A 12,940-nucleotide genomic window follows, 5' to 3' on the forward strand; every position below is an offset into this window, starting at 1 on the left:
CGTCTATTTTGAAAAGTATTTTTTATTTTTCTTCAATCTGTCACAATCTTATGAAAGAATACATGCGGCTTATAAATGATAAAAATATCGTTGTAATTCTTTTTATATTAAAAAATCTTTGTAAGCAACAATAATGAAGTGTCATTATGAAGTTTTAAGTGTATCCAGAGATGCCGAAGACGGTGAGATTAAAACAGCATACAGAAAGTTGGCTCTAAAATGGCATCCCGACAAAAATTTGGATAATGCAGAGTTTGCTAAAGAACAGTTTCAAATAGTTCAACAAGCTTATGATGTATTGAGTGACAGACAAGAACGAGCCTGGTATGACAACCACCGTGAGCAGATACTTAGGGGCTCAAGCTCAGATTTTCAAGACAACTCCCTGGATGTGTTCCAATATTTCACAACGACGTGCTTTAATGGATATGGAGACGACGAGAATGGTTTTTACACGATATACAGAAATGTTTTTGAGAAGTTATCCAAAGAAGACATGGATTTCATGGAAGACAAAGAAGAGTTTTGTAGTGTCCCAAGTTTCGGAAATTCTACAAGTGACTTTGAGGTAGTTTCAGAATTTTATGCTTATTGGCTTAATTATGCAACAAAAAAATCTTTCGTTTGGCTAGATCCTTATAACATCAAAGATATTAGAGACAGAAGGTATCTTAAAATGGTAGAAAAGGAAAACAAAAAAATAAGGCAAAAAGCAAAAAAAGAAAGGAGCGAGGAAGTAAGAAATTTAGCAGCTTTCGTGAAGAAAAGAGATAAGAGAGTGCAAGCTCAAAAGAAGTTCCAAGAACAAAAGCTATTAGAAGACAAGAAAAAACGAGAATCGTTAAGTAAACAGAAGAGATTAGAAAGACAGGAAGAGTTGGAAAAAGCTAAAGTTTCTAGTCAAGCTGAATGGGCAAAATTTGACAATGTTAAATCTGAATTGGAACAAATTGAAAGAAACTTAGCAGAACAATTTGGTGATGTTTGTGATTCTGATGAAGAAGAAGAATCAGATTTGTATTGTGTAGCTTGTTCAAAGTTGTTTAAAACCCCAAAGGCTTTCCAAAATCATGAAAGTAGTAAAAAGCATAAAGAAAATATTGAAATTTTAAAAGAGACAATGTTAGAAGAGGAAAATGAAATATTAGAAAGTGATGAAGAAATCACAGATAATGAAAACCAAGAAGATGAACAACATTTAGGACATTTAGAAGATGATCAGTGTGTGGACGAGGATGCAGATGCAGTTGTAAATGAGGATTTAGATGATATACGCATAGAATCTGATGAAACAAAGTCAGATTCAGAGTCTATAGAGGAAACTAACAAAAACAAAAAGAAGAAGAAAAAGAGCAATGTTATAAACCATCATCATGAAGAAGAATGTTCTAATGGTTTAAATTTTGAAGTATCTTCTGATGATTTTGACTTTGATTCATCAACAAAAAAACAGAAAAAGAAGACCAAAAAGAACACAAAAAATAAAACAAATGAGGCTGTTAAGATTGAAAGTGAAGAATTACAAGAAAACCACGTAGAAGAAAAACCTGTACCAAAAAAGAAAAAAGAAAGAAAAACTGCAAAAGATATGATTAAAAAGGAAATACCAGATCTCGATATAAACCATAGTTGTGTGACTTGTAAATCAGCTTTTTCATCAAAGAATAAATTATTTGACCATCTGAAGAAGACTGGACATGGAATTTATATTCCTCCAAATGTGAAAAATAAAAAAGCAAGCATTAAAACCAAATAATGTTTCATTTGTGAAATAACTAAATAAAATTATTTATTTATTGTTCAATGTGTTCTTTTTTGTGTTAAAAAGATGCTAAAAATATATTTAGTATTCTTCTCTTATCCTTTTGCTGTCTCAAGCATCGGATTGGGATTCTGGTTCCTCCTTTACCCATTCTTTCCATATGTTTCTATTTTTGTCCATCATCTTTAATTCTTCAATACACTTTCATTTATTCCTTCCTATTTCTTTGATCTGACCTATCCATTTCCTTCTGGGTCTTCCCCTTCTCATTCTACTTCCCAATTCTAATATTTGCCTTGTAATTATTTATGGTTTCATTATATTTATATGTCCAAACCACTTAGTATTCAATGTTCTCAAAGATCATTTCTCCTAATTGTCTAATGGTATTATTTCCAAAAGATTCTAAAATGGAGATGGGATGGAAGTAGACAAGGCAATGAAGCAATAAACTTACCATTTTTTTGCAGTTGGATGGACCTCAATGAAACTTCTTGCATGTGATTTATAAGAGTTGAAATTTTGTAAACTGAAGTGCTGTCAAAATGAAAATGCATTTTCCAAAGTGTATTTCCATGTGATTCAGAAATGACTTGCTACTACTAATAATATTACTACTTCAGGGTTTTTGGGTTTGCTGAATATCATGACAGCAATAGTCTCTGAGGCACCTGGTGTCCAGGATGGGCCTTGTCTGGAGTGTTATGTAAATTCGATACATCAGTGCAAACTCATTACTTGGGGGGGGGGGGGGTCGCTGATAACAAATAATATCATGACAGCGATGGTCTCGGAGTCACTTTTGATGCCCAGGACGGACTCTTTTCCTTGAGTTTTGTCAAAATTTTGAGACAAAATCAGTGCAAAGTCGTTACTCAGGGTTTTTTGGGATCACTGAACACGAATATCATGTCAGCAATGGTTTCCTAGGCACTTAGTGCTCAGGAAGTAACTCATCTCCTGGAATTTTATGGAAATTGCGGTCCACGACCCTAAAAGCTCCCCCAAGTAATAATTTTGCACTGACTTTGTATCTTAATTTTTACAAAACTCCAAGAAGTTAGGCTCGTTCTGGACACTATGTGCAATTCAGCGAACCCAAAAACATCTAACGTAACAAGTTTGCAATGTTTTTGTCAAATGGGCCTAGCCGGGTAAGATGATGAAGTGCCCCCAACTTGATTCGAATTCTATAAAGGTCAGTGTTTAGCATATGTAGTGAAATTCACTTTCTAAAATTTTTAGCCCCCTAGGTGGTCATGTGACCCACCTAGAGCCTAATTAGGGTTTTTATTTTCTATCTCAGTCGCATCGAAAACTAGCGAAAAACTTTAAATAAAAAAGTTGTAAGATTTAAAAAGTTATGTCCGAAAAAAAAATTTTTTTTTTAATTGTTGGCGGAAAGTTTAAATTTTAGAACGATTTTAAAATTTTAAATGAGTATAAAAAAATAACTAAGATATTCGTTTTCACGAAAAAAATATATAACGTGTATTGTTGCATAATGTTTCACAGTGAATTTTTTCAAATTTTTAAAATTGGTGAAACGCACCTTTAAAAATAAAAAACCGCATTTTTTTGGTTTTTTTTTTCTTTTTTTGATACAATTTTATACATACTTTCAAAAAAGGTCACACCGTCACTAGAATAGGTAAAAAACTGAAAAATAATTGGGGTTTGCTTAATAAAAATTTTTTGTAACGCCATCCATTTTCAAGATACAGGGTGTTGAAGAAAACAAAATTTTACACATTTTTTACGATTTTGCTGAAACTACTGGCAACATTGTAACAAAACTTGGCGGGTTTTAAGAGGTAGTTATTGTGCATGTTTTGACATACAATTAAGGATTTGATATTCATCATTGGCGCGCATAGGGGTAATGGTCTGAACTTTTCAAAGAAAAAAAGATAGTATGCCACTAACATATTACAAATTAACAATCATTTTTGAATTCCTCGTTCAATTTGCGATAAAAAAACTATCTTCTCATTTTTTCATACGACGCGCCGTTTTGCTGTAAAAAATAAAATATCTTAACGCTTCCAAAGTACCTATTCGAATTAGTTTTTATAATGGATGTACGAGTTTATTATGTAGATGTAGAAACTGCTAGAAGTTCGAATACTTTGTAAGGGTTAAGATATTTTATTTTTTGAATAAAAATGGCGCGTCGTATGAAAAAATAGGATGATAGATTTTTTGTCACAAATTGAACGAAGAATTCAAGTATTTTCTATGGGAAATAAGCCACAATTTTACTAAAAAATGAATTTATTAGAAATAGCTTCAGAACAACATGAAGAATTCAAAAACGATTGTTAATTTGAAATATGTCAGTGGCGTACTATCTTTTTCCATTAAAAAGTACAGACCATTACCCCTATGCGCGCCAATGACAAATATAAAATTCTTAATTATATGTCAAAAATTGGAAAACAACTACCTCTTAATACTCGCCAAATTTTATTAAAATGTTGCTAGTAGTTTCGGCAAAATCGTAAAAAATGTGTAAAATTTTGTTTTCTTCAACGCCCTGTATCTTTACAAATGGATGGCATTACAAAAAAATTTTATTAAACAAACCCCAATTATTTTTCAGTTTTTTACCTATTCTAGTGACGGTGTTACCTTTTTTGGAAAAGATGTATAAAATTGTATCAAAAAACGAAAAAATGCGGTTTTTTATTTTTAAAGGTGCGTATCACCAATTTTAAAAAATTCAGGGTGAAATATTATGCAAAAATACACGTTATATATTTTTTTCGTGAAAACGAATGGCTTAGTTATTTTTTTATACTCTTTTAAAATTTTAAAATCGTTCTAAAATTTAAATTTCCCGCCTAAAATTAAAAAAAAATTTTTGTGCATAACTTTTTAAATCTTACAACTTTTTGTTTAAAGTTTTTCGCTAGTTCTCGATGCGGCTGAGATAAAAAATAAAAACATAAAAACCCTAATTAGGCTCTAGGTGGGTCACATGACCACCTAGGGGGCTAAAAATTTCAGAAAGTGAATTTCACTACATATGCTAACCGGTGACCTATATGGAATTCGAATCGAGTTGGGGGCACTTTTCATCATCTTACCCGGCTAGGCCCTTTCCATAAAACTCCTACCAGGTGCCTCGGAGACTATCGCCATCATGATATTCGTATTCAGTGACCCAAAAACCCCAGAGTAATAATATTGAATTCATTGCTGTCAATTATTTCCAAATTACAAAATACAGTAGAACCCCGATTATCCGGGTGCGGATTATCCGTGCTATGATTTTCTATCACTCAAGTTGCGTTTTTGAGGTTTTATCAAAATAGCGTCATTGTAAATCACTTGACGGAAACTATATGACGAAAGAGAGACTCATAATGAAAGATTTATTTTTTTCTGTTATTTTTTATGGTAGGTACATTATGTGTATACATACATATGTATTATACATAAGAAATACATGTTCAGATTATCCGAGCCACCCTTTGGTCCCGAGGAGCACGGATAATCGGGGTTCTACTGTATACATCACACATCTTATGGAAAAAATATTCAAATGCAATAAAATTTACATGACTAGATTCGTCGTGAAATTACATGCATTTTACATTATTGCGCTCACTCTGAATTTTAATTAACAACAGCGTTATTTGTAATTAAAGTTTATTGAAATCACATTTTCGAAGTTCATAAAACTGTCATTCATAAATACTGTTAGTCTAATGGCTATTGAAAATAGTTTCCCAGTGTGAGCTAAACCATTTAGACAAATAATATACTTTTGTGCGACTGGCCAAATTATACCTACTTTATTATCGACAAGATTGGATAAGATAAGATTAATCCTCTTGAAGAAATATTTATGACCTGGTGATTACATCTTTATTCTCTCTTTGATTCACATACACTCCCATTTGATTTAAGATTTATTTATATATTTTCCATAAGATGCCCTTTATTATTTTTCACCACTTCAAAAAATGCATTTTCCTTGTTCAATAATGCAATTTTCATTTCGACATCATTACTTTAGTTCACAAAAATTCCTAATGCTCTTATGAATCGAATGCAATAAATCTCAATAAAATACATCCACCTGCCAAAAATTGTAGGTTTTAGTCTTTTCACTGCTTCATTGCCTCACCTGTTTATAAAATTTTAGAATGTTTTCAATGAATATGTTCTGGAATAATTTTAAATATTTTTATTGTATTAAAGACTATCATTTAAAATATACATAATTTACAAAACATATCATTCCCTGCCAGTAGTCCAGTTACCTGGCCTTTCTTTAGTTAATGTAAAATCATAATTCCAAGCATTTTGGCTAGCTACAGGAGCCACACTTGGTGTAACCTCCCAGTTGTTATCTGCCATTATTTTTCTGCATACAGCAAGTATGCCGAAAAACATTCCACAATTAAATCCAATCATGGCATGTCTCTTCCAGGCTCCCACAACAGATCCTATAAAAAATTGCAGATGTAAGTAAAAATAAACTAACAAAATGTGACAATGTTAATGTTTTAAAAGATTAATTACTTAGTTAAATAACAGCTATATTATCGAGAAGATCAGTGTCACCAACAGGAACCCAAGTAAAGCAAAAGAGCAGAAAGGCACAGGGAACTTGAGAACGTTGATACCCTTTAAGAGATGTAGTAGCGTGATGATATTGTTTGAAGCTATTTTCTTTTGGCATCTTATGTAATTTTTTACTATTTTAGTAGGGAATAAAGCCACAATTTAAGTTTGAAATTAAATTGATTTTACTTTCCAGTTCAGAAATCGTTATCAAAATGCAAAAAATGTTTTGTATTTTGATAACAATTTCTAAAGTGGAAATATCAAATACAGTGGAACCTCAATAAGTCGGATTAATCGGGACTGTGGCCGATCCGGGTTATCGAAAATTCAGGTTAGCCAGAAACTATGGTAAAAATTAATAAAATACATATAAATAATTGAAATGGAAATTCTTTATTGAAATAGAAATCCTACTAACAATAAATATGAATTTGCTTAATTAAATGTAACACAATATACAATACATGCAATATACAACACATACAGACTTATTAAAAATTATTTTTTATCCAGGTAAAATATGTTTTTAATGATTTTTTAAAAATTAGTAAAAGGTAGTAAAGCCTTTGTTGAACTAAAAACCAACCTAAAGTAGAATACATCATCTCAATTGGTGTGTAGCAATTGCATCGAAGAATTGTTCTCATACCTCTGTTGTACAAAATTTGCAATGATTGAATTGATCCTTTATCACCTAAATATAAAACACTTGAACAGTAGTCAAAATGGGGCTGAATTATACTTCTAAATGCAGTGATCCTTGAAAATAATGATAGATCTTTGCTAATTCTATTAAAGAAAAATAATTTTTTAGATATTTTCTTACAAATATATTGAAAATGAGGTTTCAGAGAGAGTGTGTTATCCAGTATAAATCCAAGATATACCCATTCAGTGCATTCATTATTAACTTTTAGTTTCAAATTTTCCATACTTATATTATTTAATTTATACCGACTAGAGACTATCATTGACTTTGTTTTACTCGCATTAAGTTTTAACTTGTTAGCATCCAAAAATAAACAAGTACACACTATAATTGCAAAAACATGAAATACATATGCACAGTAATTCGAAAGTTGTGTACAGTATTGTTTATTTCTTGGTAACAATCTCAGTCAAAGTGAAAAAATGTTTGTTTTGTCTGATGAAAATCAGTCCAGGTTAGCTGGACTTCCGGGTTATCGGAGGTTGACTTATCAGGGTTCCACTGTAAATTCAATTTAAAACTTAAATTGTGGCTTTATTTCCAACTAAAATAGTAAATAGCATGATAATAATGAAGCACTTAGCTAAATAAATTAGAAATCTAGCATAACACATTGGAATGGTATTTTGGAGAAGAAGCTGCAGATTAACATTAATGGACAAAGTGCAAATGAACAAATGCGATCACTAATGAATGTGAAGTAGACAGTAAATGATGAAATAGATAAATAGAAAAAGGAACACATTTATGCAAAGAAAAATTAATGTTTAAAGTTTCTTTTCAAGAACCCTTCAGTATTTAACCATTACATCCCTAATCATACACATCACACAAGAGCTCTAAACCTAACTATTCCTAGACACAGGCTTATTCTAACAGAACGGAGTCCACTATATGCCTGTATCAAATTCTACAAGTTACCATCAGTGTTAAAGCAAGAGAATCAATTTGGAAGATTTAAAAAAGAGCTATTTAACCTTTTCGCTGCGTCAAATAAATACATATCGCTGACCAGTGCGGCAGTAGTTTTTTAACACTAAATGCGATATTTTTTCAACAATTGTTTTTTGTACATATGTTAAAACGGATTATTATAATTTTTCTTCTGAATTTTTGCAAGACGCACATGTGCGCTGTACGCAGTTTTCAAGGAATTTCTTTTAAAAATGCGGAGGACGCACTTGTGCGCTTGATACAAATTTTTGTATTTAGTAAATTAAATCGACTTTTTTGATCTAAACTAAAATTTTATTCATTCAAACAGGATGTAAAATAAACAAATAACATATAATGTAAAATAAAAGTATACAAAATATTAATTTTTTCCTAATGTCTTTCTATATTGATACATGATATTCTCTGAAACATTTGCCTAAGCAGAGGCCAGGTTTATCGGGACATTCTTGACAATGATAAATAGTATCCTTATGTATCTTGTTGTTATTGCATGTCTGACAATTTTTTCTAAGAGTTTTACCACGTTCATTATGTAACTCAATTTTTGAAGGTGTGTGGTTTACACCCGAAGTAACTGCTACTTCTGCCGTTACAACTGCTGTTCCTTGACATTTTTCTGGTAATAACTTTTCAAGTATTGACAATCGAAACTTATAATATGACATTTTGTTATTTCCGTGGTACTTATTATACAATCTATGAGCATTTTGCAAATATAGCTGAAACAGATGTATGCCAATTTTTTTGTACCAACGTAAAGTTTTGCGTGTCGGCGGATAATAAGAAGACATTTGGTCTTGAAGATCTACTCCGCCCATATATTTATTATATTGAATGATTGGCAGTGGTTTAATTTTCTCATCCCCTCGTCTATTTCTTACGGTTACCATCTCATTTTTATATTCAGTTGAAATGTAAATGATATCTCTTTTGTCTCGCCATTTTCCAACCATTACGTTGTTGAGGTACATACTTTTGGTCTGGCCTTTTTTTAACTTTGCGTCTACGACGTTTTTTGGACAGTCTTTCCTATCTTTTCTCAGAGTGCCTGTACAAAAACTATTTTTATCCAGTAGTAATTTGGCCAAGTTATAACTATTGTAATAGTTGTCCATATGAAGCGAATGTCCATGGTCGAAAAAATTACGCATTAGGTGTAGCACCACTCTTTCTGTATGAGACTTACCAGCAGTTGCATCACCTGCACCAGCATATATATGGATATCCAAAATTGTTGAATCGGCTTCTGTCAGCATATAAAGCTTTACTCCATACTTATGTCGTTTCTTAGGGAGATATTGCTTGAATACCAGTTTTCCTTTCCATAAGATCATAGATTCGTCTAGAGATAAATACTTTCCTGGATAGTATACCGTCTTCATTTTGTTATTAAAATGATCTAGCAAGGGTCTTACCTTATATAGTCGATCTACTGGAACTGGTTCATTTTCTTTTACATTTTCGGCAAAATGAAGGCATCGCATTATAAGCAAATAGCGGTCTCTACTCATGTATGAAGAAAAACAAGTCGAAAATAATCTATTTTTCTTCCAGTAGTCTTGTATGCTAGGCAATTGGATTGTTCCTGTATGGAAGGTTAATCCAATAAATATTAGCAATTCCGATATTGTTAATTCCTTCCATAGGGAAATCCTTGAACGGTCACATCCTTTGCTGGTAGAAAGAACTTCAACTGCATAACTGTTAGTTTGTAAGACAATTATATTTAAAAGTTCATCTTCAAACAACAGCCTAAACCAATCGTACGCACTATCACCAGGACTATCGACTAACAATCCACTTCTTTTTGTAAATGGAATTTGTTTCATACCGCTAGTTGTTTCGGTCCATTCATTGTCTGTAATCTGTACGTCAGGATTATCTGCAACGGTATTATTTAACTCGTTCTGTAGTACATCATCCTCAGTATCACTTCCAGAAGAGTCTTCCGAAACATTTTCAATTTCAACTAAAAATATTAATTTCAGACCACAAGTTTATTATTACATTTATTTACTTACAGTTATCTACATCAGAGTCTTCATAATCTTCATCTGAGTCTGAATTATATAAAAACTGCATCAATTCCTCAACACTCAGATTTTTTTCATTTCTCACTTTCACGGTCTTACGTCTTTTTACGCCTGAAGGTCCAGCTTTATTTAAATCAGCCATTATTATACAAATAATTAAACTTATAATCACACTAAACCGTTTGAAACGACAACACCTTTGAAAACCTAACTATGTGAGTAACTGATCTGCGACGCCACCTATGAATAGCTCTGCAAACCTAACCACATGATTCACCGAGCCGCGACGCCACCTATGAATAGAAGTGACCTTTAATAAAATGCGGACAAAGTTTCCTTGATCTCCTGAAACTGAGTCAATTTTAAATGTATATGGAAATCACCATATACATAGGCCGCTCATGTGCGCCATACGCATTTTACAAAGAAATAGGAGGGCGCGCATGTGCACTTTACGCAGCGAAAGGGTTAAATATCTGGTCATTGTAGAACCATATACTGTGGTGGAATACCTGAAGTATTAGTTGTTTTGTTTTGTAACATGTAGTGTCTAATTTTAATTTTAATTATAATAATTGTTCTATGTACTTCAGATTTATACAGTTTCATACAATCTCTTTTTACTTTTACTTGACGTTATTTGCTCAAATATGTAAAAATTTTATGCAAATAAAAATTATTCTATTCTATTCAAAGAATGGATAGGACAACAATAGGACAACAAAAGCTATTAGACAATAAGAAAAAACGAGAATCTAAACAGAAGAGATTAGAAAGACAGGAAAAGTTGGAAAAGGCTAAAGTTTCTAGTCAAGCTGAATGGGCCAAATTTGACAACGTTAAATCTGAATTGGACCAATTGAAAGAATCTTATAGTTGGTTCGCTAAACTCAGACACAACTGTCTGGTGAGTTTAGTTAAGTAATTTTGCCAATTTGGTAAAATTGGCAAAAAAAATAATTACTAAATATTTAATAATTACTAAGTAGTTAGTAATTTTGCCAATTTTGGCAAAATTGACCAAAAACAAAAAAAATTATCAACTAAAATCACTAGCCAGTTGTGTCTGAGTTTAGCGAACCGACTATAGCAGAACAATTTGGTGATGTTTGTGATTCTGATGAAGAAGAAGAATCAGATTTGTATTGTGTATCTTGTTCAAAGTTGTTTAAGACTCAAAAAGCTTTCCAAAATAATGAAAGTAGTAGAAAGCATAAAGAAATGTCAAAAATTTAAAGGATACAATGCTAGAAGAGGAAGATATGCTAGAAAGTGATGCACCTAAACCTAACTATCCCTAGACACAGGCTTATGCTAACAGAATGAAGTCCACTGTCCACTACATGCCTGTATCAAATTCTACAACAAGTTACCATCAGCGTTAAAGCAAGAGAATCAATTTGGAAGATTTAAAAAAGAGCTATTTAAATATCTGGTCATTGTAGAACCATATACTGTGGTGGAATACCTGAAATATTAGTTGTTTTGTTTTGTAACATGTAGTTTAAATAATTTTAATTATAATAATTGTTCTATGTACTTTTCAGATTTATACAGTTTCATACAATCTCTTTTTAAAAATCCACGAGGAAAAAGTTTTCCTGTAGTTGGCTGTATACCATATATTACAAAAACGATAAATCCTTTGTAAAAGGTATATTTGTTAAAATCCCTAATTGATGTAGCCCTTCTTAGGGATTTTAACAAATATACCTAATAAAGGATTTTATCGTTTTTTTTTAATCTCTTTTTACTTTTACTTGACGTTATTCGCTCAAATATGTAAAAATTTTATGCAAATAAAAAATTATTCTATTCTATTCCAAGAATGGATAGGACAAGAATACCGCTACGAGCTTGGAAATGGAAACCAAATAGGAGGAAAAGAGGATGTACTAGATTACAGTGGAACAGACAAATAAAACAGCAATGGAAAGAAGAGGCATCATTGAAAAAAACATATACGACAAAAAAAAATAGTGATGGGGATGTGGTAAACATCAAACAGAATACACTGTATAAAGCCACGAATAAGTAAGTAGTTCTCCACTTTGCTTGATTTTTATAGTAGCCCAAAATTCATATTCCTGTGATTTTTATTGCAAAACAACTTAAAAAAATACCTGCTGAAAAACCACCAATGAACCAATTCCAAACATCGTCCTTTTTGCGGAAACTTGCAGAAGCATTTGTAACGAGCACAAAAGCTGCACTTGCTCCTACAATAGGGAATCCCATATATGCATATCGTCCCAGAGTTGGTAGGTACCCCTTGGGATGTGACCAGGCAACTACATCAATTGTTCCAATACCAAATGCAGTTAATGAAGCTGGTTTCATAACGCACAAGAATTTATCTAAAACATCGTGGCCGTCTGGGCTATCGAAATAACTATAAGACTTTATTTCCTTAGTTTGCGACATTTTCGAAATTATGTAAGGTGTCAAAATTCCAAATTAACCTCAAATTTGTTTCTTCCAATATTGCAAACTTCATATCAATATTCCAAGCTGTCACATTCACAAACAAGAATCTACAGGTCGAGCAAGTCTCGTAAATTTCACGATTGCGAGCCACGCTTCACGCAACCGTGTTTGCGTACTTGTGTTTCGAGTTGCGTGGTCGTGCGGAGTTATATTTACCAAATTTAAATATAATCGTTTTCAAAATTAAATCAATATGGCTACTGGGTGTAAAAGATAAATCTTATTCTATCCGTTCTTAATGAGTTTTAGATAATTTTAGTTGTATTTCTTTGTAATTTTGTGTTGTACAAAGATTAATTTAACATTTTCTCTGGAAGTATTAATTTAGAAAGATAATATGCTTCATTGGTGTTGTGTTTTGAAGTGTGAAATGCAAAGTAATTGTGATAGTTAAATGCAAGATAAAGTTCACTT

General features: G+C 32.0%; 3 protein-coding genes across 3 annotated transcripts; 1 reads left to right on the top strand and 2 right to left on the bottom strand.

Moving 5' to 3' along the window:
- Window positions 1–1,804, top strand: LOC126883066 (dnaJ homolog subfamily C member 21). The gene has a single exon (XM_050648276.1). The coding sequence runs from the start codon at window positions 134–136 to the stop codon at window positions 1,754–1,756; it is 1,623 nt and encodes a 540-aa protein (XP_050504233.1). The 5' UTR covers window positions 1–133; the 3' UTR covers window positions 1,757–1,804.
- A 4,138-nt stretch (window positions 1,805–5,942) lies between these two features.
- Window positions 5,943–12,544, bottom strand: LOC126883068 (NADH dehydrogenase [ubiquinone] 1 alpha subcomplex subunit 11). The gene is made up of 2 exons (XM_050648278.1): window positions 12,163–12,544; window positions 5,943–6,219 (listed from the first exon to the last, which is right to left on the bottom strand). The coding sequence occupies exons 1-2, from the start codon at window positions 12,461–12,463 to the stop codon at window positions 6,008–6,010; spliced, it is 513 nt and encodes a 170-aa protein (XP_050504235.1). The 5' UTR covers window positions 12,464–12,544; the 3' UTR covers window positions 5,943–6,007.
- On the bottom strand, window positions 8,091–11,024 carry LOC126883067 (piggyBac transposable element-derived protein 4-like). The gene is made up of 2 exons (XM_050648277.1): window positions 10,028–11,024; window positions 8,091–9,975 (listed from the first exon to the last, which is right to left on the bottom strand). The coding sequence occupies exons 1-2, from the start codon at window positions 10,179–10,181 to the stop codon at window positions 8,387–8,389; spliced, it is 1,743 nt and encodes a 580-aa protein (XP_050504234.1). The 5' UTR covers window positions 10,182–11,024; the 3' UTR covers window positions 8,091–8,386.
- Window positions 12,545–12,940: the final 396 nt, after the last annotated feature.

The sequence above is a fragment of the Diabrotica virgifera genome, chromosome 4 (genome assembly GCF_917563875.1).
Source record: "Diabrotica virgifera virgifera chromosome 4, PGI_DIABVI_V3a".
NCBI lineage: Eukaryota > Metazoa > Arthropoda > Insecta > Coleoptera > Chrysomelidae > Diabrotica > Diabrotica virgifera.